General features: G+C 45.4%; 1 protein-coding gene across 1 annotated transcript in view; it reads right to left on the reverse strand.

Moving 5' to 3' along the window:
- Positions 1-24613, reverse strand: part of NSF (N-ethylmaleimide sensitive factor, vesicle fusing ATPase) — a 52397-nt gene that overhangs the window by 19721 nt on the left and 8063 nt on the right. Inside the window, exons 2-4 of the mRNA XM_069952149.1 lie at positions 9530-9615; positions 7114-7213; positions 5684-5723 (exon numbers count right to left, since the gene is read on the reverse strand). Coding sequence (XP_069808250.1) covers positions 5684-5723; positions 7114-7213; positions 9530-9615 — 226 coding nt within the window. The remainder of the gene's footprint in view (positions 1-5683; positions 5724-7113; positions 7214-9529; positions 9616-24613) is intronic.

A 24613-nucleotide genomic window follows, 5' to 3' on the forward strand; every position in this document is an offset into this window, starting at 1 on the left:
ACTGTTCCCAAACTGGTGGGTCTCCAGTTGTTGCAGCACTACTACACCCATCATGCCCTGACAGCCAGCAATGTTGCAATAGCTGGAGGACACTAACCACTACAGTCCTGATCTGAACTACAGTCCTGATCTGAACGTTCAGGACCATGGACAGCTCCGCAGACATTACTGCCTCATACTGTGGCTCAATTCCTGCTGTCCTAGACAGTTTTCTTGCTACAAAGGGGCAGCTGTGACATTGCAATAGATTCAAGGAATTAAAGGAGATATTGGCTCAACAACACAACATTCCCAGTGAGCAAACACCTCAATCAATCATAGCAATGAGAAGCACTGAAGGTCGGTAGAGGTAATGGTTTCTGCACACAGACCAATGAGGCATCAGAGACATCCTTGAAAGGACTAGTATCCTTGTATACTATGTATACATTTGCAACGGTTTTTGTTGGTAATAAAAAAAACAAAACAAATGGAAAGGTGAAGGACTGTAGGATCAGACTACAAAGGGTTTGTTGTCTGTTACCATGGAGACATGTAAGTCTGCATAAAAGCTGTGGACACAAAACAGCAAACTGATTTCCTACTAAGTTGCCTCTTTATTCATTGTAGATGCCATTCAGTTATTCAAGTTTATTACTCAGGATGTATTTTTTCTCTGGAAAAATCTTCCACAAAAGATGTGGCGGAAACTGGGGCATAAACCCCGAGTAACTTGTCCCAGTTAATCTGTGTCCTGACTTTCCAATGTGTTTTCCTCTAAAAATACTTATGAATAAAAGTTATTCACATATTTCAACGTTGTGGGAAAAAATGCACTGTGTGAACTATGACATGGAATCCCATTGAAAACAATGGAGTGCATACTGAGGGCTCTGCGGATTCATAATACAATATGCAGCAAAAACCAAAATGGCCGTCTTAATTATATGCATTCTCTATGAAATAACAATTCTGAAGCATACTTTCTTATAACTGTGTTGTGCAGTTTCTCTTTTAATCCTGCTGGAAACACATGAATAAACTGACAGAGTGTTACTATGTCCTTGTCAATTGGGCGTGTCATTACACCTTGGCACCATGTAGTGCACACCCTCTTGCCAATATTCATACACTTCCATGAGGCGTAACAGAAGAAGAGCACAATACAGAGGTCTAATACTGATTTTACCGGAAACAGACAAGTCGGGAGAGATGACAGATCCATATATATAAGCACAGACACTCTTTTGATCACATGAATACATTCAGCAGATGGAAAGCAACAAAACGTAACGAAACATCAAAACAGAATTTATTTGCATAAAACCATGCAGGAACGTGCACGGCGGATGAGATCACCTTGTCCAGCCTCGCCGGAATTTGCCGCGAGTTTTTGCAGAGCCATCTGCTGCCAGCAAAGCTCTTAACACGAGCTCCACATGGGCGCTGCCATATGTCAGAGGCTAAAATCACTAAGGGGTTACAGCTCTGAGCACTCTGTCATTTGCTAGAATGAAGAGAGAATTGTTTCAGCAACAGAGCCGCGTCCACTTCATCAGCCGACAGCAAGCATCTATTCAGATTACAGGTTGTAATCTCCACATAACACAGTTTTGCAGGCCTTCTCGTGTAACAGTGGAACAAATAGTCCCAAAAAATAAGATGCTGAAATCTTCATGTTGGATAAACTGTTAATCTTTACTTCTTCCCCCCTGCCCAGATATAAGTAGACACGAAAACAGAACATATATGTTCAACAAACAGTGTATATGTAGTCAATAGTAGTGTACACTAGGCTTGGTCTATTACCATGCTGTGGGTTTGTCACTTTAGGGCCTGTTCACACTACGAAATCAGCGGCGAAAATCCATGCGGATCCCCCGCGCGCAGACTTGGCGTTGAATCCTGCCTGCTATCTATTTCACTGGAAGGCCTTGCGCATCTTCACTCTCCGCTCAAAGAATTGACATGCCAATTCTTTGAGTGGAGAGCAGAAGAGTGCGAGCCCTCCCATTTAAACAGATAGCAGGCGAGATTCGGCACAGAGTCCTGCACTTGCAGGATCCGCATGGAATTTCGGCGCCAATTCTGTAGTTTGAACCGGCCCTTATAAATTAAATGCAGTCCCAAAAAGGTATATGACAAAGGCCTAAAGGTCCTATTAGACAAAAGGATTTCTAACTAGTAACGATCGCAAATGAGAATTTTTAGGCCGACCTGAAATTGTTCACCATAACACAGAGAACGATAATCCTTAGTCACGATGGTTATTCCGATTGTTTACTCCTTCTGAACGATAGTACATTAAGTGAATTTTAAACAAACAATTAGCAAAGATTTTATAGTAAGCTCAAAAGATGCAATCAACGACAAACGATCAATTTATTGATCATTGCCTTCATATACGCAGAACGATTGTTTAAAAGGACAAGTGCCATGAAAAACTTTTTCCCAGTAATTGAAGCACATTACAAAGTTATATAACTCTGTAATGTGCTTCAATTACCTATCTGCCTCCCTTCCCTGTCTTTTCCCCCCTCCACCAGGAAGTGTCCTAACTTACACAGACCTAATTACTGTCGTCACCGTCACCAAGCTCTTCTCTCAGCTCCTTCTCCTGTTACACCAGCCTCCCCCCTCCCCTGCCTTGTCAGGTGACTCAGCTTGCTCAGCTCCCATTGGCTGAACAACTGCAAGCCATCACTTGGACTGGGGAGGGGGAGGCTGGTGTAACAGGACCTAGAGCAGCCCTCCTGCTGATGACTCATCCTCACAAGAAGGAGCTGCCTGGTGACAGTGACGGCAGTAATTAGGTCTGTGTGAGTTAGGACACTTCCTGGTGGGGGGTGGAGGGGGGAAAAGACAGGGAACAGAGGCAGATAGGTGATTGAAGCATATTACAGAGTTATATAACTTTGTAATGTTCTTCAATTACTGGGAAAAAAAGTTTTTCATGGCACTTGTCCTTTAACTGTGAACAATATAACAATTTTGCGCTTGATAACCGTCCCATGTAATAGGGCCCTTAGTTTAAGAACATTAAAGGGTTTTGACAGTTTTAAACATATAGTGTACATACTTACTGTAAGTTCTACAACTTTCTAATATTTTTTTTTCAGTTCCATTAATAAGCCTTGGGTCCCAGGACCTTGTCCCTGCCATTACCGATTGTCCTTTATTAGACTTCCTTTTGTAGGTACAAGACACTACATACCGGGGATAACCCACAAGACAAGCCACTCTGGAAGGCTCTAGTCCAGTTGTCTACACTTCACAACTTGGCCCTGTTCCTTATACTGTGACCATATTTGTGCTTCCAACACCAACTTCAAGAACTGACTGGTCACCTGCTGCCATATACTGTACATCCCTTGATTCCTTGTTAGAGGTCATTGTCACCACTACGTTACTCACATTACCCCGTGAGTGGTTTGAATGTTATGGCTGATTGCAAACAAGGTCATCCTAAACAAAAAAGCAATGGTAGACGGCAGTGTGTAAGGAGTTAATGTGCCACCATAAGCTGAGCATGCAGCTACTGTATAATACTCCAGAGAGGATCTATTCAACTCATAAATACAACTCCCCTCCCCCCCCCAGCCACTGGCTAACAGGCTAATAAAATATCAACACTAAGCCAAGGGAGCAGGGGCATCCGAGGGATTATTTATAGCGCACAGAGACATGGTTAATTCCCCTGCGCCTCAATTATTCAGAGCACGACCGGGAACCACCTTGTGCATCAGTAACGCGAAGAACGCAGCATTATTGCAGCGAGCCACTGGCTGACTGACTTAATTCTCATGTAAAGCCATGGTCAGAACACACGTGACATGTACACAGAGATCCAGATGTTATGAGGTGTTTTCTGCATGCTCTATTAATCATAGGGGTTCCCCAACATATACATCTCCAGTCTTTGGGACCCCAGCTTCCCCAACTACATCTAGACAGAGAATACATTTAAAGTGGCCGCATGTACGTCATGTGGAGTCCTTGTTCATCAAAGAAGATTCATTCGTTTGCATCCGTTCATATTATCAACAGAATAATTTTTTTGTGGACAATACCTTTCCTCCAGTCAAAAAAAAAATCAGACAACAAATGCAATGAACGAGTGGAAATGGACTCCTTTTAGTGTTCTGCTGGGAAATCATAGATGTAAACCCAACCTTACAAAAACCTGTCTGCTTCCATCCAAAAACCGAACCACATCTGTCCGCAGGTTGTGCCTGGCATTGCAGCTTAATTCTATTGGGGTAAATGGGGCTGAGGTTTTGATCAGTTGGGGTTTAGGTGTTCAGAATCTGACTGAACAAAATTTTTGACAGGGACACTTTAGGTATCTGAACGGTGGGATCCAACAGCTAGGAGACCCACCAATCACAACAGTGAGGCCTTATTCACAGGTTCAGTGATTTTCAATGTGATTTGTGAGCATTTGTGACTGCATCCGTGTCCTTCACGGATCTGTTTAAAGCACACCGAGTACATCACATCCATGTTTTTCACGGATCGCACAGATGTCAAATCCCTAAATAGACTTCTATGGGAGAAATTGTGCCGCGATCTTGTCCGAGTTATGACATGTCCTATTTTTTCACAGGATCCGTGAAAAGAACTGAACAGCTCTATAGAGAGCAATGGGACACGCACAACTTCACAGAACGTGTGAATAAGGTCTGAGAGCAGGCAGCGTGAATGGAGTCACAGTCTTGTACGCACAGTGCTACACCAGGATCTGGGAGACAACTCAACTAGCAAAATAGGGTCAAGAGTGTAAAAGACACAACCAGCATACCCTGTAGATCAGTGCTTCTCAAACTGTGAGGCGCCCCCTAGTTGTTGGTGAGGCCCAGCTGGGGAGCCAGTTTTCACAAAAGTGACTACGAGCTGCACAGTCCTTTTGATGTTTGCAAAAATCTCCATTTTAGCAACAATATTAACTTATTTTGTACTTGCTTTATTAGTATATAAAATGTAAAAGGTAGCCCTAGCATTATTTTCAGCTTTTAAATGGACTTTCACCACATATGGTGAGGCCCAGGCATCCTCTTGGTCAGTCTGGTGAGGCCCAGGCATTGCCTTGGTCTGTTTAGTGAGGCTCCTGTACAAAAAGTTTGAGAAGCACTGCTGTAGATAGACAATATATGTCCAAGATGGGAATACCTCTTTAAGTATGGTTTAATTTTCACAACATGATACATCTTCTGTAAATGTAACATATGCATACATAAAAATACATTTTGACTATTGTATGGAATATATATTACACTGGCAAAAATCAGAAACAGCCCCTTGCACAGGTAATGGGGCTTTACAGAAAGTATCTTTCAAGGGGGTAGCATTCTCAGGTAATACATTCAAACACATTAGATAGCTGTCAGCCAATGCTTGTTCAGACGACAGCTATTCCTCCTCACCTCCCCCTTACACATGCACAATCAGCCATGATGGCGTTTAATATTCATATGGCTGATGGATGGTCTCTCAGGGACCAAATTTCATCATTACACACATCCAGCGATCACTTATATCAGCTGAATACATGAAGAAGCCGCGGAAGAAAGTGAGCGACTCTGGGAACTCCTCATTACAGTACTATAGTAGGACAATAACCTTTGGGGCTTCTCTCCATCCACACTCCAGCCCACATTTTTAGAGTTACTTTGCATTGTGAGAATATAGGTGACAATTTTCTTACCTTCCACCTCTTGCCCAATGGAGAGACCAGCCCATTTCCTCTATAAAAAGGGTAAAAACATTACCAGTCAGCTTTATGAGCAGTACATACCAGGACGGATGCAATAACAAACACCAAAAACTTCATCCCTACGGAACATTTTTATTACTATTATATGAAGATCAAAGGAAAAAAAAAAACTAGACAACCAAGATTTATTAGACTGTATGGGTGTCAGAGCGAGTCCCATGCCTAACCATGTATTATACCTCTCATCTGAATGGCTGCCATATAATACAACACTTCACCTGCATTGCAGTCATTGCAGAACAAGCAAGTAAATGTCAGCTTCTTCCCCAAGCAATAGCGTATGGGTCCAGCACCCAGACGATTACCTTAACCTTTATGACAATTATAACGTAGGAGATGTACGTACAAGAAGATGACTTTTCATTTTGACTAACTTTGTGTTTTGATCAGTGGGGTCCTGGTGCTGAGCCCCCCACAATCTCTAGATCTTTTATTTTCCTTTGTTTTAGCGATCAGTGAGCTTTAAGCACCCAGAAACCCACCTATCAAAACTTAGGTTGCTAACCTTTGAATGGGAATTCCCATCTAAGAAGGTTATCCCCTATCTACAGGATAGGGAATACCTAGCTGATCACATGATGTCCCACCATCAGAGATACAGCGCTCGGTTGTTTCTGGAAGCTCCCACAGAGAATGAAAATAGAGGCTGCGCACATGCTCAACCTGTCGCTCCATTGTAACGGACAATGGAGTTCTAATATCAAGATCATAAGAGGGTGTGACAGCTCAGAGCATCGGCTAATTGTTGACTTTAAATATGGAAAAGCAATGCATGGCTGACGGCTAATAATAAGGTAATGAAAATAATAAAGTTTATACTTACCCATGCTCCCCCGGTGTCCTGCTGCCGCCAGTTTCATGTTCCCTACTCATTGCAGCCACCCCTGACACCTCTGGCCTCATCTCCTTAGAGACAGGTTGCTTAGCCAATAATTGTCTGTGCTGTCCCGTCTTGATAAGTGATTGGCTGAGCGGCCTGTCACTGAAACGACGGAGCCAGAAGTGTCAGCAGTGGCTGTGGGGTGCAGGCAACAAGGGTAAAAAGCAGCAGGACACTGGGGGAGCATGGGTAAGTATACATAGTTATCATTTTCTATGTGAAAAGCAAGGACTGCACGGACATCGCCAACTATGTCTGTGCATCCCTCACACTTATCGAGCTGTGAATAGGCACGGTAAGTAAGCGCCAAGCTAGCAGATCAGTGCAATATCGGGCCGTCTAATGAGGCCTAAGATCTTAAATATATTAATATAGCGGTAGATTAAACAGAAGAACAGTAGTGCAACAAGAGCTGTCCCATGGATTCTTGTGTGTCCCCCATCATGAAGGAGCATGAACAATAAACACATATCTGTCTTACCTGAGGGAGGCTGAAAGCAATATTGCCTGGCAGGACAGTGTGGTGAGTCTTCACGGTAAAGATATACCGATGGTTTGGTGATGTCCTTACAACCACATGCCTAGAAGCAGATGATGGACGTGTGAATATCAACATTATATTACATTATAAACATCATTATTACTAGATAACAAGCTGATGCTGTGAGGTATCTGGGCATAAGGTATGACACAGAGTATTTTTTAGTCAACCATGCCTCAAGTATGTTCCACAATCAAAGTACCTCCACAGCAGAGCAATGCACAGCGCCCCCAAAAGACAACAGCCTGCCCCTGCACCTCTCTGTTCTGCCACTGGCACATGGTGGACTCATGGACATCTGCAACCCCACTTTATCATCTGTGGAAACTCATCAGCACCTCAATAGTCTCTGTAGTAAAGAGGAGCTTTAAAAACTTGTGCACAACACACAAAAAAAAAAAAAAGTGCAGAAAATTGTGTTCTTGAGGATTTCATCAGTTCCTCTTAGAGGATTTAGCACCTCTGTAAATACACGTCGAACATCATGAGGTTGGAGGCCATATTTTTTTTTTTTTTTTTTTTTTTTTTAAAGTGTGGTTTAAGTGTTCTTCTCGAGATGAGAACCTGTAATTGCTGTTTAGTCGGTAATGATCACGGCTGCGTCTCTGCATTCAGGGATCCTCCATCATTACTCTGATTTGTTAATAACACTTTTCACAGCTTAACAAAGTGTTCTATGAATGTTCTGATCCAAAGGAGTTTTCTTCACAGACTGCTGAAAGCACTTTAAGGGGGATGTCTGGTTTAGGAAACCCATTTTCACAAACTATTCCTAAGACTCTAAAATTTAGGAGAATCATCTATCACAGCAAGAAAAAAAAAAGCTTCTTAAAAGGAGTATTCCCATCTGACAAAGTTGTGGATATCTCCTAGCTGTGGATAAGAGGATAACTAGCTAACTGCAGGTGTTTAACCAGTGGGGCCCCTGTAGAATGAAGTGGAGGTCTGAGTAGTGGTAACTCATTCAGGACCCCCCACGATCAGTCAGTAACCCTGTTCATTGGGGATAGTTTTCGGTCTAGCTGTGGTCAATGAGTACAGCTGCCCATACGTATTAGATTCCTGTAATCCAAACCCCCCAGATATCAAGTGCATGAAGACAATCATTTTCCGTATGGCTCATTATGCCTGTTTGGTACCCTATCTCTATGGGTCACAAATACTCAGAAACCAGTTGTTTTCTCCTGATCTCCACAAGAACGTAAATGTATTTGGAATGGGGAGTGCGCATCAACATACTTTTCTGGTGGTGGCTTTTCTCCCAGAGGGTTTGTGTGGCTGAAATTCAACATGTCCAACCCTTCTCTATCCTGACAAAAGGAAGTCATGATGTTCCTATCCACATCACATGGTTGGCCTGCCCCATTAAGATTGTCTACTTTACCCAACAAACGTCTAATATGTAGCACTCAGTGGGGCCAGCTCCTATTGAAAAAGTTAATCGAGAGAACTGTGCGGGTTAAGTGAAGAATGATCGTGAGCCAACTAATAATATGCTATGGACTGACAGGAAGAGAATAAAGGCCCCCATATACATACAGAACCATACAGCTGTCAAACATATTTGGGGATCTATTGACTCCCCTGCGACAGATGATGTTGTCATGGTAAAGATTGATCATGTAGATGATAATGATGTCGTTCCATTTCAACTTTTGCAGTGGAAATAAGCCACTGCCAGTGCTTTCTATCAATAGCTTACCCCTCCAATCAAATTATTTAGGTCTAAATATATTTTTATAATAAAACAGGAGGTGTTAACCATGGGAATTAGTAAAGCTTATTAGTAAGCTTATTAAGTAGTTTACCCTAGTGTTTACAGCTTGTACAGCTTCTGGAAACGCTATGCCCTCCCTGATGCCACTAGTGCACAACAGTATTGGCAGTGCCAGAAAATCACACGTGACTAAGGGTCGTATTACACGGCCCGATATTAAGGAGCAAGCAAACGCTGGCCTATCGGGTCAGGGCTTACTTGCTCTTCATTCCACACTCGCTGTCTGTACTATTACATGCACAGACATCAAGCAGGAAGAAGCGGAGGGCCACATGGAGATTGTCCGGGTGACCCAAAGAAGATAGCAGTTGTCTGCTGCTTTATATATTGCGCAGTGACAGATTATTACTAGCGTGATGATTGTGGTAATAGACCCATACTACAATAACAATGCTGATTCTGTATCCTATGTTTGTATACAGAGACACTGAATTTGATCAAAATTCCCTTGGCATCTAGCATCCCAGACGACACCCCACCACCACTAAAATAACTATACAATGCCACATGTACAAATCAGGAAAAGAAATTCCTAAAATTGACCCAAAAGGAAATGAAAGCCATCAGTACTATACTTACTGTCCAGACTGGAAGTCCTTCTCGTTCACCACGGCACAGTTCGTAAGGGAGAGTTCATCCGTAGGACATCGCGCTGCTTGCATAGTCTGTATAAAAACAAAAGCGTATTCAATTATAACCCAACAACAAGATGATGATAATAATTATCTATGGGCGTCAAGGGGCCGACAAACGACACCATCAATACTGGGAATACTGTTATTATTCCCCAACCTGCTGCAAAACCACAACTCCCATCATGTCCAGGGAGCCATGATGGAAGCTGCAGCTCTGCAACAGATGCGGAGCCACAAACTGGGGAACAAAGGGGTTAAAGAGAGATATATAATATTTTTTCTAAAGACAGCACCACTCGTATTCAGTTTGGGTGTAGGTTTTGCAACTCTGTTTCATTGAAGTGAATGGAGCTTAATTGCAAACCACACCTGAATTGTAGACGAAAGTCGTGTTGTCTCTGGAAGAAAGTGGCCATGTTTTTCTAATGCTGGATAACCCATTTAATTCAAAGTTATCCCCTATCCATCAGATAGTAGATAACTAGGGGATTGGGAGAGTTCAACCACTAGGTACCCCACCAATCACTAAGATGGGCGAGGTGATATGAGGTGAGGTAATATGTCCCCTATGATGAATTGTAAGCGTGCAGCCAGCACTCTAAATTTACTATGGGGGGTTTCTGAGCACTGTGAAAGCTGAGCTTAAAGAGGATGTACCACCCGGTACATCCTCTTTAACGTGAACCCACGGATCGATCGGCGCCAGCACGGGGAAGCCGGTGCCGCGGTCCGTTTTTCGGACCGCCGCCCGGTTTCCGTGCACGGCGCCGTTCGATCCAGCGGTGTCGGCCGGTGCCGAAGCACTGGAGGTCGGCCGGGCCGCCCCCAGTGTGTGGAAATTCCCTCCCCTGTATGACGCAGCTCCATTCCTTCTAAGCAAACCGCGTCATACAGGGGAGGGAATTCGCTCCCACTAGGAGCGGCCTGGCAGGCCTCCAGTGCTTAAGCACCGGCCGGTACCGCTAGATCGAACGGCGCCGTGCACGGAAACCGGGCGGTGGTCCGAAAAACGGACCGCGGCACAGTCTTCCCCGTGCCGGCGCCGATCGATCCGTGGGTTTAGTTTAAAGAGGATGTACTGGGTGGTACATCCTCTTTAAAGGGGTTGTCCAGGCTTAAAAAAATATGGTCACTTTCTTCCAGAAACAGCACCTCTCCTGTCCTCAATTTGGGTGTGGGGTTTTGTAGCTCAGGTCTATTATAGCGAATGGAGCTGAACTGTAATACTACACAGCACCTGGGGACAGGGGTGGTGCTGTTTTTGCAAGAAAGTAGCAAACCGCCTTTAAGAGAGGCCCACCTTAACAATCATTAGTATTTTACAGCTTTACTGCATACAAAATATTAAAAAGAATAAACCTTACAAAAAGTTGTTGTTTTTTTTAATTAAAAATCTCCTATTGTTTTGTGTGGATAGCTCCTATGGAGTCTTATATGCCTCCATGGTAACAGACTACAAACGTAGTCTGATCCTGTTGTCTACAATGTGTAGCAAATAGATAAAGGGTATGACTGCAGAATCTGACTACACTAGTGTTTGTTTGCAGTCTGTTACCATGGAGACATAAAACACTGCATTACAATTGCAATTTTACAAAGCTGCTTCATTTATCATTTTAGCTTGCAAAAGCAGACCCGCCCTTTAATAAACTTTAAAAAATGGTCCTGTAATCCTCCTCAATCTTAAATGTTCAATAAGAGGTGAACGTAAGAAGACTGGCCAGCTGCCGACAGCCTGTATTGCCAGTATGCACTTCTAACATCTCTGACACTTTATCTTATTGATGCGGTAGAAAAACTGCTGGGACCAGCACTTCCGATAATTATTTCTCTATTTATAGCGGTGTCATAGATCATCCTACAGCCAGTGAGATATCACAGCATCAATGAATCAGAATATCTGGTGCCGATTCTTTGCTCCAGTGATCCATGGGGAGTCTAAAACATTACTATGAAACAATAGAGATGCTTTAAAAGATCCCAATACAATCCTTTTATCGCAATGCCTCAAAACCCTCTGTGCTTGTATTAAAAGAAGCATATGTTCCATTGATATCAATAGGTAGTCTATGCAAGCATGGATGTGTGCAGCAAAAGACGTAGGGACCCCATAATCTTCTATCTGTTCCAACTGATGACTGCCGCAGGGCCTCTTCTAATTACCTTGATTTCCCTAATTTATAGAAATAAACTTTTTAAGGCCCAGTTCATACATTCAATATTTACATGAATTTTGGCATAGAATCTTTATGTATTCTGACCTGAAATGAATGTGAACTGTATACTAACCCAAAGGAGCAGGGGCATAAGAACCATAGAGGAAGCCCATGTGGCTGTCATGGGGCCCTTGGCGAGAAGGGGTCTATTCTTTTTCTACCATGTATCCACTTTAAATGAATCTGGGATCCTTTAGGGGTCGTTGGGACACTAAGGCCTGAGCTCATGTTACTAAGGACAGGAGTATTAGTGATATTACACAAGGATCACTACTGGGGTACCAACCAGGGCATGTATTACACCCACTCACTGATGATGGGTAAAGACGCCTACACCACTATCCGATGGTTTTGCAGACACCAGCCGCCTTCAGATCAGCGAGCAGAACATTAATCATGCCAATCCTACTGACACATGAACAATGGGTGCTCGGCTGTCATCACGTCTCCACTGCGGCCCTGCATGGCATAATTTTTCTCTCATTCTACACAAACAAGCTTATTGCTGTACTTAGCATCTGACAGACAGTAAAGCTACGTGCCATGGATGAAGCATGAAAAAATAAAACCATAGACTCATACAGAAGGAGCAACCAGCGGGATCAGGTCTTAGGGACCATGTCCTCCTTTTATTAGCATTTTCCTCAACATGAATTTGGATTTGTAACTGGGAAAACTGGTTGCCTACCAAACTAAAACCACATTACTGCTACCCCAGGGTTTGCCATCCAGGTTTCACAGGCCCCACAAAAAAATATCTATGGTTGCCATTCAGGGAGCTAGAGTAAAGGCTCGTTTGCAGCTGCTTAAAGGGGTATTACCATCAGAAAATGATTGCACATTTGTAGGATAGGCTATTATATTGGGGGGGGGGGGGGGGCTCTGCTCTGGGAGCCCCTCTGATCCTAAGAATGATGGGGCCACAGCTTTAAGTCTTCATAGCGGTGTCACCTGGAGTAAGACTGGGCACGACAATATGTCTGAAGATTTGAAAGCAAAAATTATTGATCACCTATTCTCAGATCAGCCCCCAGCGATCAGCTGTTTGCAAGAGCCATAGAACCCACATACAGTGAGACAAGCAGGAAGCAGACAGCGCCATACAAGATAAAGTGGCGGTGCTGAGTTAATGCAGCTTAGCTCCCACTTAAGTAAATGTACAGAGCCGACAGGAAAACCCCTTTAAGAACTTGACACTAGAGGACAGCTCAAGGGCAAAGTGACAGCAAAAGTTTCACATAAGAAGATGCTTTTGGGGCTTAAAGAGTAACTTAGGGTCATATACAGTACCACAGGTCAGATCATCTGCTTGCCCACACATAGGAGTAAATCCTTAAGGCTTTAGATACATTTGTGTAATCGGCTGACAGAATAAGACCATAAGCTTGTCAAACTGGACACCATCCTCTTCCTTCCTTCTCCGCCTCCTGGGCCGGAGCATTTATTGTTCATTAAAGATCAAAAATCCAAGTCACAATCTTAAATCCTAGCTCACAGTATAGCCCGACCTTTCAATAGTCCAGATACTACAATGATGTGTTATCTTTTGTACTTGTATGTCCTTGTACGCATAAAATAGTTTTTTTTTCTGTTTTTAACTTATTACAGACTATGGAATGTAAATAATAAGCACTGCCTCCAAATCCAAAGGAAGTGCCCCACAAAGACAGTAAATACCAGCAGGAGACTAATGAAAGAGGTGTGCTCAACACTAAGGGTATGTTCACATTACAGAATACAGAATCCACTCTAAGGCCTCAAGTGGATTCCGCCAGGCGGCCTCCACCTGAAGTTCCGCCAAGTCTTTGGGTGGACAGCAGAATTCACCGACAAATATCATTGACTCTGGAACTGGCGGAACTCCAAGCAGGGGCATGAAGTCTCCATGCAGATTCAGTAGTGTGAACATACCCTGAGGCTGCATTTACATGTCCCATGTTCCACACAGAACAAGGACGTGGAATGCCTGTAACGGACTTCTACCCCAGCCCGGGCAGCTTCTGTAATTAGATGCTGGGAGCGGGGGAACTGTACAGATACGCACCGCACTGTAATGACAGAGCCACACGGCTGATTCATTGCAGATGCTGTTCGTTACAGGTATTCCACGTCCGTATTCCGTGCAGAACACTGAATGTGTGAATGCAGCCTTAGGGTTCTATTAGACAGAGAGAATATTGTTTTCACAGCACACCTGGAGATTGGACCACTGGTCCTAATGGGAACAGGAAACACAGAGAGGTTAAAAAGCAGCCCCTCCCCTCAGCCCCTCAGTGTTTTCCTGTTCCCATTCGGAACAGTGCGCAGAGGGTTATTACCTCTCCTGATCGGGGGGCCTGGCGTCCGGTCAGGTAAAATTAGCCAGGCGGCTGGGAGTCGGCTCTTCCATGGTCCCTCTCCCTGTGGCCGTACCGGGTCGCGCAATGTGCCTCCTGTATTCCTCCAGCCGCCGCGCTCCACGGGGGTTTAAGCTGCCGGAGAGCCCAGCGTGGTGGTCTCTGCCAGGCCGCGGGTGTGCTGTGGCCGTTCCCCTTGTCACTTCCGGGTCCCGGGTGCTGGCGGCGTGTGCGGCGCTTGACGTCATCACGGCGCGCCGCTATGCATCCTGGGTGACCGGAAGCTCCGCCCCCAAGATGGCGCCGCTCACCGGGAGATGCCGCCGTATGGGTGAGCGTGGAGGGCGGGACGCCGGCGCGGCGCTTTGGCGCCAAATTCAAACTGCTGGTCTGAGGTCTGCTATAAAAGGTAAGATAAGGCTCTTGCTCTTACCTCTTCTGTGCATCATGGATGGTCGGTCTGCATCCTGCCCAGACTCTGCAGAGCTCAGCTCTTCACCCAGCCCAGTGAGTAACGGTCCCCTAGGGGGTTCACTTACTTTGTAATGCAGGCACCTAATTGGTTTCCCTCTCTCCCTAGGGAGACAAGGAAGCCAAGAAAAGGCCCATATCTCAGAAAACCTGTGCCATCTGTGGTGTATATCTTCCTGAGAATTATGCAAAATTACTGTGTGATGCCTGTACCACTAAAGTAGTCCAACAGGAGACTCCTTCGCTAATTGAGCAACTAAAGGATGTTATTACTAACCAGGTTCAAGCTTCAGTCTCTGCTGCCCTTTCTAAAGAGAGCTCCCATTCTCCTGAACCTCCTCCTAAAAGGGCCAGAAGAATTATCTCTGATTCTGACTCAGATGAGAATATCCTATCATCTGCTAAAGAGTCTGGCGCAGAGAAACCTGAAAAAGCCACACCTGTTCAGGAAAGTAAGAGGTACTTTTTTACTTTTCTTCAGAGGACATTGACACTCTTCTTACTGCGGTTAGAAGTACTATGGGCATTGTAGATGTGGAGGAGACAGCTGGCATACAAGACGTTATGTTTGCTGGACTAAGGCCTAAGAAAAGGCCTGTATTTCCCGTACATGAAACTATTAAAGGTCTGGTACAGGAGGAATGGCGAGATCCCGAGAAAAGGCTGAGGCTGAGACTCCAAAGATTGATGTACAGGTGTCTAAAGTGGTGAAAAAAAAACGCTTTACCCTTCGAGGATGCCTCTCAACTAAAGGACTCGATGGATCGCAAAATGGAGGGCTTACTCAGGAAAACCTGGGACGCAGCCATCGCCTCTCTTAACCCCAATATTGCCGCCACTAGTGTAGCCAGAGCTATGTTTATATGGCTGCAACAGCTAGAAACTCACCTAAAGGGAAAAACCCCTAGAGAGGACATTCTAAACTCCATCCCTATGTTGAAACTCTCTACTGCATTTCTTGTTGATGTTTCCGCAGAGTCCATCCGTTTTTCAGCCAAAGCCACGGCCATCTCCAACTCCGTAAGGCGAGCCTTATGGCTGAAAAACTGGAAAGGTGACACACTATCTAATGCCAAGTTGTGCTCCATCCCCTGTCAAGGTAACCTGGTTTTCGGTGCATTCCTAGATACCATCCTTGAACATGCGGCAGATAAAAAGAAAGATTTCCCGGCAGAGAAAAAGCCTGCAGGTAAAAAGCCTTTTCGTCCTTATACCCAGAAAAAGGAGTATAGGGGAAAAGGGAAGTCGGGCAGATGGAGCTACCCTAAAGGAGGAAAAGGGAGAGAGTTCATACTCAATCCCAATTCCTCCGACAAAAAACAATGACGCCATTCAGGTGGGAGGGAGGCTGTCCCATTTTCTCCAACAATTGACAGCTATCATGGACAACCCCTTCATACTGAACACCATAGAAAGGGGTTACAAAATAGAATTCTCCAGTTCCCCTCCCCCAAAATTTTGTGTCACAAATCTCAGATCAGAGCTACTAAATTCCCGATTGTGGTCAGGCATCCAGGAACTCCTTCATCTAGAGGCCATAATTCAGGTTCCCCCAGAACATCAGGGGTCGGGACATTATTCAACACTGTTCCTGGTACAGAAGCTGAACGGCTCATACCGTACCATTATAAACCTGAAGCCTCTGAACCGCACGATTACATACAAAAGGTTCAAAATGAAGACCCTAAAGACGGCCATCCCACTAATATCAAAGGATGCCTGGCTGGCAACCATAGACCTAAAGGATGCGTATTTCCACATCCCCATCTACAAACCGCATCAAAAATTCCTAAGGTTCGCTCTCCCTCAGGGGGATGTAATCCACCATTTCCAATTCCAGGCACTTCCGTTTGGGATATCATCTGCGCCCCGCATATTTACGAAGGTCATGGTAGAATTGGTAGCACATCTGAGACTAAAAGGTGTTATGATCATCCCTTATCTGGACGATCTTCTGATAATATCCAAAACAAGAGAAATGTTGGAAATACACCTAAACCTAACGATACTTTCTCTTCAAGAAGCAGGATGGATTGTCAACTTTCAGAAGTCAGACATGTCTCCATCCCACAGGAAGAAGTTTCTGGGGATGCTGCTGGACACAGAGCGCCAGACAACTTACCTTCCTCAAGAAAAGATCTCAGGTCTCCTTCAGAAATTCAGAGACTTCCACTGGAAGGACTTCTCGACAATAAGAGATGCGATGTCTGTATTAGGATCCATGACATCCTGCATTCCAGCTGTCCCGTGGGCACAGAGCCACTCTCGCTGCCTACAGTCCAAAATATTACAGGTATGGGATCGCACCCAAAAATCTCTGGACAAAAAGATGGCGCTACCCAAACAGGTGAAGGAGTCCTTGAGATGGTGGATGGAGGAGACAAACCTCAACAAGGGCGTGCTGTGGCATCCTTCGGAAACAATCACCCTAACGACGGACGCCAGTCTCAGAGGATGGGGCGCCCACTGCAACGACCTATACCTCCAGGGCACATGGTCACAACAGATCCGTTGCTGCTCGTCAAATGTACGGGAACTGAAGGCAGTACTGGAAGCCCTAAAAGCAGCAGAAACATATCTCTCCCAAAGGCACGTAAAAGTCTACTCAGACAATGCGACCATGGTGGCCTTTATCAACCACCAGGGAGGAACACATCACAACCTTTTACAATGTCTAGCCAAAAAGTTATTCCAGTGGGTAGAGATAAATCTGAAATCTATCTCAGCGGTCCATCTAAAGGGCACGGACAACGTGATAGCGGACTACTACTACAGAAAAACTGTCCATCCGGGAGAATGGAGTCTAGATCAGGAGGTATTCCAGTACCTAGAAAGAAAATGGGGAACACCTCGGACAGACCTGTTTGCCAACAGAAAAAACAAGAAGGTAGCCTCATTCTTCTCCCTGAATCCAGCAGACAACCCGGATGCAGTGGACGCTCTTCAACAGCCGTGGGATCAAGGCCTGTTATATGCGTTTCCTCCGCTTCCAGTAATATCAAGAGCTCTACAAAAGATCCGGGCAGAGCATGCTCAAGTCATATTCATAGCTCCACTGTGGCCCAAAAGAGGTTGGTTCTCTCTCCTAAAAGACCTCTGTGTAGAAGGGCCAATTCTTCTTCCTCAAGAGAAGAATCTGCTGTCCCAGGGACCTCTAAATCATCCGGACATAAACCATCTGCATCTCGCTGCCTGGCTTCTGAGAGGTCATACTTACTAAAGAAAGGTCTGTCCCCAAGAGTTATCTCTACCATGCTAAAGAGTAAAAAAAGACGTTACCTCATCTATCTACCTGAAATATTGGAGAAGATTTAGCTGGTGTAAAGACTCTCCTCCAGATCCTCTCAATCCAAACATCCCCCAGATATTGGATTTTCTCTAAGATGGTCTCGATAAGGGTCTAGCCAGAATAAAACCAAAGATCTCTAATCTTTCCCCTCCTTGGGATCTCAACCTTGTCCTCTCAGCTCTCACAAAGCCTCCGTTTGAGCCTTTATCTGAACGGTCATTAAAATTACTCACTTTAAAAGCAACCTTTCTCATAGCCATCACCACAGCGAGAAGGGTTTCTGAACTTCAGGCGCTATCCATCAAAGAACCATATCTAACAGTGCTTGAAGATTAAGGATTATATTTAAACTAAATCCAGCCTTCCTACCCAAGGTGGTAACTAATTTCCACAGGTCACAGGATATCATACTTCCTACATTCGGCAATAATCCTCGGAATGAGAAGGAGGCGCTCTTCCACAAAGTGGATGTGCGAAGGACAGTATTGACCTACTTGGAAGTGACAATGGACTGGAGGAAAGACCAGAACCTACTACTCCAGTTTCAAGGCCCTAACAAGGGCAGAAAAGCCTCCAAGGCTTCTATTGCCAGGTGGTTGAAACTCTCCATAGGCGAAAGCTATAAAGCCGCTGGAAAGGACGTCCCGGAAGGACTAAAAGCCCACTCTACAAGAGCCATGTCTGTCTCCTGGGGGGAAAAATGATCAGCTTCCATTGAGCAGATCTGTAAGGCGGCCACCTGGGCTACTCCGCATACTTTCTTCCGGCACTACAAGCTTGATGTAGCATCCTCCCAAGATCTATCTTTCGGGCGAAAGGAGCTGCAGGCGGTGGTCCCTCCCTAACGTGGATTATCTGGTATGTCTCCAGGTGTGCTGTCATGATTAAACGAAGTGAAAAGTCAGGATTATGACTTACCGATAATACGGTTTTCATGGGTCCATCATGACAGCACCCGTTGTCACCCCCCCCCCTGTATGTAGTGTTGCTATGTTCTAAGTAATTGGTACACTGAGGGGCTGAGGGGAGGGGCTGCTTTTTAACCTCTCTGTTTCCTGTTCCCATTAGGACCAGTGGTCCAATCTCCAGGTGTGCTGTCATGATGGACTCATAAAAACCGTATTATCGGTAAGTCATAATCCTGACTTTTCTCTGATTAATACTAAACGATTGGAAATGTGCGCTTTTGAGACTGACCTGAAGTCATTCACTGTAATACACAGAACAATAGTCGTTGTTAGTAACAATCGATTGTTCGATGTGTACTTACAGCTAAAGGTTAGCGAACGATTAACAATGATTTTATGGTCAGCTCAAAAGATACGATTAATGACATATGAATGACTTTCATTAGTCGTTTGATCGTTGCCTGATTATCAACTAAATTCAAGTGATAAAACGATTTTTCGTTCATTAGTCTTTCTGTGTAATAGGGCCCTTACTCCTCTGCCTAAGCTTGGCCCAAAAAGGCCTTCACTGATATGTGTCAAAGGTAGGGCTGGGCGGTATACCGCAAAAATACCGATACCGTCACTGGCGTCTGTTAACCGACCTCAACCTAGCCAGGTATCTACGGTAATTTTGTATTTTTATCTCCCAGAGAGCTCCTGCACACAAACTCGCAGCCCGGCGTGATCGCTGCACGTTATGTGCAGGGACGCCGGAATCGGAGCGGGAGGTGGAGGAGCAGCAGGGCCCAGATGAGAATGCCCGGGTGCAAAGCCCTTCCCCCGCACCCGTCCAGTCCGAGCGCCCGACCTCCCCCTGCCCTGCTGTACTTGTCCCGTCCGGCGTCCTTGCACATACAGGACTAACGTGTGTGTGCAGGAATGCCGCTGTGCGCGTGGGAAGTGGAGGAGCAGCAGGGTCCAGGGGAGAATATTCCTGAATGCACATCCCTCCCCTCGCACCCATACCGTCCGAGCGCCCACCCTCCTCCCGTCCCGCCTGGCGTCCCGGCACACACAGAACATTAACTTGCAGCGCTCGCTCATGTTAATGTCCTGTGTGTGCAGGGACCCCGGCAGGTCACAGCTGAAGGTGGAGGGAGGAGCAGCACGTGGGGGCGGCTGTCCTGTAGTCCCCTCAGAAACAGTACAGGACTGTAACATAGGAGGGATAATTGGCTTCAGCAAGCAGGATAATAATTGGCTGCTGCAGCCCATCGATTCCTCCTATGTTACAGCTCTGTACTGTTACTGAGGGAACTACAGGTCCCAGCATCCAGCTCCCTGTATACCCATAGACCCTTGCCCGTCCCCCTGTATACCTATACACCGCTGCCCGCCCCCCTGCATACCCATACACCGCTGCCCGCCTCCCTGTATAGTAGAGTAGATAGATAGATATCTTCACAGCGTGTCAGTGCAGTGCCATCTACAGCCCCCTATAATGTGCCACTCATAATGTCTCCATAACAGTGCCTTTGTACTGTCACCTATATATAACATACTATATACCCATCATATATACTGTGCGTCCCTGTACTGTCACCTGTATATACTATATACCCATCATATATACTCTGGGTACCTATAGTACATAGCTATATACCTGTATATACATGTCCTGTAGTGTGCACATAGCTGTATGCTGTATACCTGTGTATACACGTCATGTAGTGTGCACATAGCTGTATGCCTGTATATACACGTCCTGTAGTGTGCACATAGCTGTATGCCTGTATATAAACGTCCTGTAGTGTGCACATAGCTGTATGCCTGTATATACACGTCCTGTAGTGTGCACATAGCTGTATGCCTGTATATACACGTCCTGTAGTGTGCACATAGCTGTATGCCTGTATATACATGTCCTGTAGTGGGCACATAGTTTGGGTTGTTACTCATTGAGTTACTGTACTTTTTTTAACTTTATTGAAACAAACTATCCCCAGTTTGGCACGGCCGAGGGGGTGTGGCTTGTCAAGTCTGTCGGGCATGAGAGAGCAGTAAAGCCGCCTGTAATTGGTTTAGGTATCTTCATAATAATCTCTATATCTAAGAAAAGGAAATCCCCTCTTTAAATGTTACTGGATAGAGAGGCCCAATACTGACATCTCTTCCCGGAATCCCTCAGTGTGGAGATGTAATCCTGTTACTTCTGGCCATGTCGCAGACTTGGTACTGATGTGTGGACCGCTTCTTTGTTGTGATTCAGACATAGTCATAGAGGAAGAGATGACAGAGACCTTTCCTGGTGCATGAACCATGGCAAGGGGTGCTCCTCTGTAACAACTCTTGTCAGGAAGAAAACATGAGGATACACTAAGCCGCTAGACTGATATAAAGGGCACATTTTCCTTATTAGATATTAGCTTTATACATTTATTAAAATAAATGAAACCTTCAAAGGTCACAGGTGAATGTGGACTGTCATGCGGTCAATCCTAGTGAATATGACCAATGTATAGAAATCTGCCTGTACAGCTCATGTAGGCACATGCCGCCATGAAGGAAGGACCACTGGGGTCTGTAACAAGAATTCTGCAATCTTTATATAAATACATGCTATATCCCTTTAAGGTTTAGCAACACAAGATGTACTCCGTGGGGTCTTTATCTTAAGACTTGCTGCAGGGCAACAGATAAATAATGCAAAGTGCTTTTCAACCCAGAACGTTCCTTGTGCTGGAATAAATCAGCGCCAATGAGGACTAACCCAACCTCCTCCCTCATAGATCCCTGCAGCTGCACAGAATCCAGGTCACCCAGGGCTTCTCCGTCACATCAGGAGATTGTAATGGGTAGCTGAGGAATTGGTGCCTTATGCTAAATCTGGCCTCCGTCTGCAGGAATGGCTGCGGATTCACACCCTCCCCGGTCTCTGCTCATAGCCACACCACACAAAGCTTCCTCTGATGTATAAACGCTGTAATGAATCCTGGGTCCACCATTTACCGCTGTCACAAATGCAGTGCTTTTACATGTAAATGATGAATATTTGTCCTGATCAGCGTGCAGACACTTATAGAGACTGCACAAGATGGCATGGGTTGGGAGGGAGCGAAATAGGAGAGGAGATGCTGGCATAAGAACAGGGAAGCCTACACCCCAGCAACATGCAGAATACTGCGGCACATAACACACTGACAACATAGAGATGGTAGGACCACAAGGAGCCATTATTAGGACTCATAAACCGATATACACTCACTGGATACTCTTGATGTGGCTCCATGGGGGTGCACCGCCACAAGGGACCCCCATTCTTGTGATGCATGAAAGTGCCAGCAGTTGGACTCCCCACTGTTCAAAACTTACCACCTATCCTGTGGAGTTATAAGTTTTAACCTCGGGATAACTACTTAAACGTAAAGAGGAAGTCTTATTCAGGACCGTCGTCTTAAGAGCAGCTCTGCACTTGGAAGACCCAGCAGGTCTATGCATTAAACAGGGAGCTGTGTAATGCTTCATTTCTCCTGTGGTGGCGCTGCTATAAGAGCCTTTCAGGCAATTACTAGAGGTCATAGCAAAACAAGAGAAACAGAGCAGGGAGGCCAGCCAAACAACAACGCTGCTGGCTGCTAGTGAAAGCGCTCAAAGCAGTAAAGTTTTAGGTGTATTGCCCCTTGGGAAACATGAATATGCAAAAGAGGAGCCAGTGGTGTCTCAAAACACAGGACTAGCCAGATATCCCTCCGGAAGGACCCAGCCAAGGGGTGGCTCCTGTAAGGAAACCACCATATTAAGTGGCCCTATAAGTCAATGCAATGACAAGGGAAAAACCAATGCCAGGTATCCATCCACATACAGCTGTTAGGGTGGGTTCATACCGAGGAATTCTCGCGGATAATGTTATTTCTTTCGGCAGATAGCGAAATACACCGGCCCATAGAATGGTGTCTATGGAGCCAGCGGAAAAGCGCGCGGGCGTGCACGCGGACACACTGCGGAATTCCGTGGACATTATCCGCGAGAATTCCTCAGTATGAACCCACCCTTACGGGGTGTTGCCCCCTCATCAGTGTGGAGCAGGACTCTAGCTAGGTAGGAGCAATGCCCATAGCAAGACAAGCTGGAGACAGGAGACCTGTCTTATATAAGAAGCGCTAGGAGGAACAATAAAGTTACATCAGCAGATTATAATAATAAAATATTATATAAAAGTTTCTAACACTCTCTGACTTTGGGCTGTGAGTGCATATGTGATGGTTAGGGAGCTGAAAGGAACAGCTATCTTATTATTGTCCCATGTAAAAGACCCATTGATCAGAAGGAGAAAGACCAGACATTCATTCATTGGCTGATCACTTGGACAATCGGCCGCATATCTCTGGGGGATATAAGAATGATGTAAGCCACAAATCGCCTTCCCCCGTGCCTCTCCAGCATTGGCTTGCCCCTCCGGGATCTCCATTAGAGCCGACGTCACGACCTGGGGCTGAATGCCTCTGCAGTCACTGATCTGGCTGAGCAGTCAGTCCATCAGCCGGGATGGGCATTTTCCCCAAAGTCATGATGTCATCACAACTCGGAGGAAAATGCCTTGGGGGGGGGGGGGGGGGGGTTACTGAGGTTGGTCAAGTGGCGCATTGCGGGCATGGAGAGAGGCAAGTAAAGATTGGTTGTTATGTTCTCCCCTGACACGTGTCTGATTTAAGCTAGGGCCTGACTTCTCCTTTAAAAGGGGAACTATCCACAGGTTAGAGGAATCCAACCTGCTGATAAACCCCTAATACGCACGAGTCGCTGAGGAGGAAGGTATGTCTCTTACCTTCCTCCTCTGAGCCGTTCCCATGCAGTTAGTAGTTAAATCCACGGCCCAAAGCACCCATTAGAAGTACTGCCCCATTCCCATTGCGCTGATCCCGTCCTTTCTAATGATAATCAATGGAGCGGCGGGATCAGCACAATGGGAACAGGGCAGTGAGCCTAATGTGTGCTCTGGGCCGTGGATTCAACTATTAACTGCACAGGAATGGTGCTGAGGAGGAAGGTAGCGCCCCATGCGCATTAGGGGGCTGTCAGCAGGTTAGATTAAAGGGAAACCATCTCCAAATCCCTGAGTGTGTGTGTCTTTTGCATGGGAGAGTGGAGAAAGCTGCAGCCATATTCTTTTGGTGGTGACTTATCTCCCCAAGAACAAAAGGATAGGGCAATTAAACTCCAACATGCCCATTCCACCCAACATCTGCACCCATATGGAAGTTGGAAGGCCCCAAAACACATTAGAAAGCCGGTTGGTCTTGCTTAAAGGGGTTATCCAGCGTTACAAAAAACATGGCCACTTTCTTCTAGAGACAGCCCCACTCTTGTCTCCAGCTTGGGTGGGGGTTCTGCTGCTCGGTTCCATTAAAGTGAATGGAGCTTAATTGCAAACCACACCTGAACTGGAGACAAGAGAAAGTGGCCATGTTTTTGTAGCACTGTATAACCCCTTTAAATTGGAAGTTTTTTTTTTTATTAACACACGTTTAATGTACTGTATGTGGCCAAATAGAAGTACTCCTGTCATTGCAAAAAATAAAAATGGACTTTCTAGAGTAGTGTTTGTCAAACCCAAAGGCAGTTTCTGGGTCTGACTTGATGTGCAAGTCCCACTCAGACAGTGACCGGCCGTAGCGGGGTCAGCAGAGAGCACTGTCAGACTTCAGAGAATACACCACTTCATGCAGGACATAGACTTGGGATTTTTTAATGGAAGTAAAAGACAAATCTCTGGCACTTTCTGATTTTTTTTTCCGCTGAACTAACCCCTTTAAGCCCTTTAATGAT

Source organism: Dendropsophus ebraccatus, chromosome 14 (assembly GCF_027789765.1).
Source record: "Dendropsophus ebraccatus isolate aDenEbr1 chromosome 14, aDenEbr1.pat, whole genome shotgun sequence".
Lineage (NCBI taxonomy): Eukaryota > Metazoa > Chordata > Amphibia > Anura > Hylidae > Dendropsophus > Dendropsophus ebraccatus.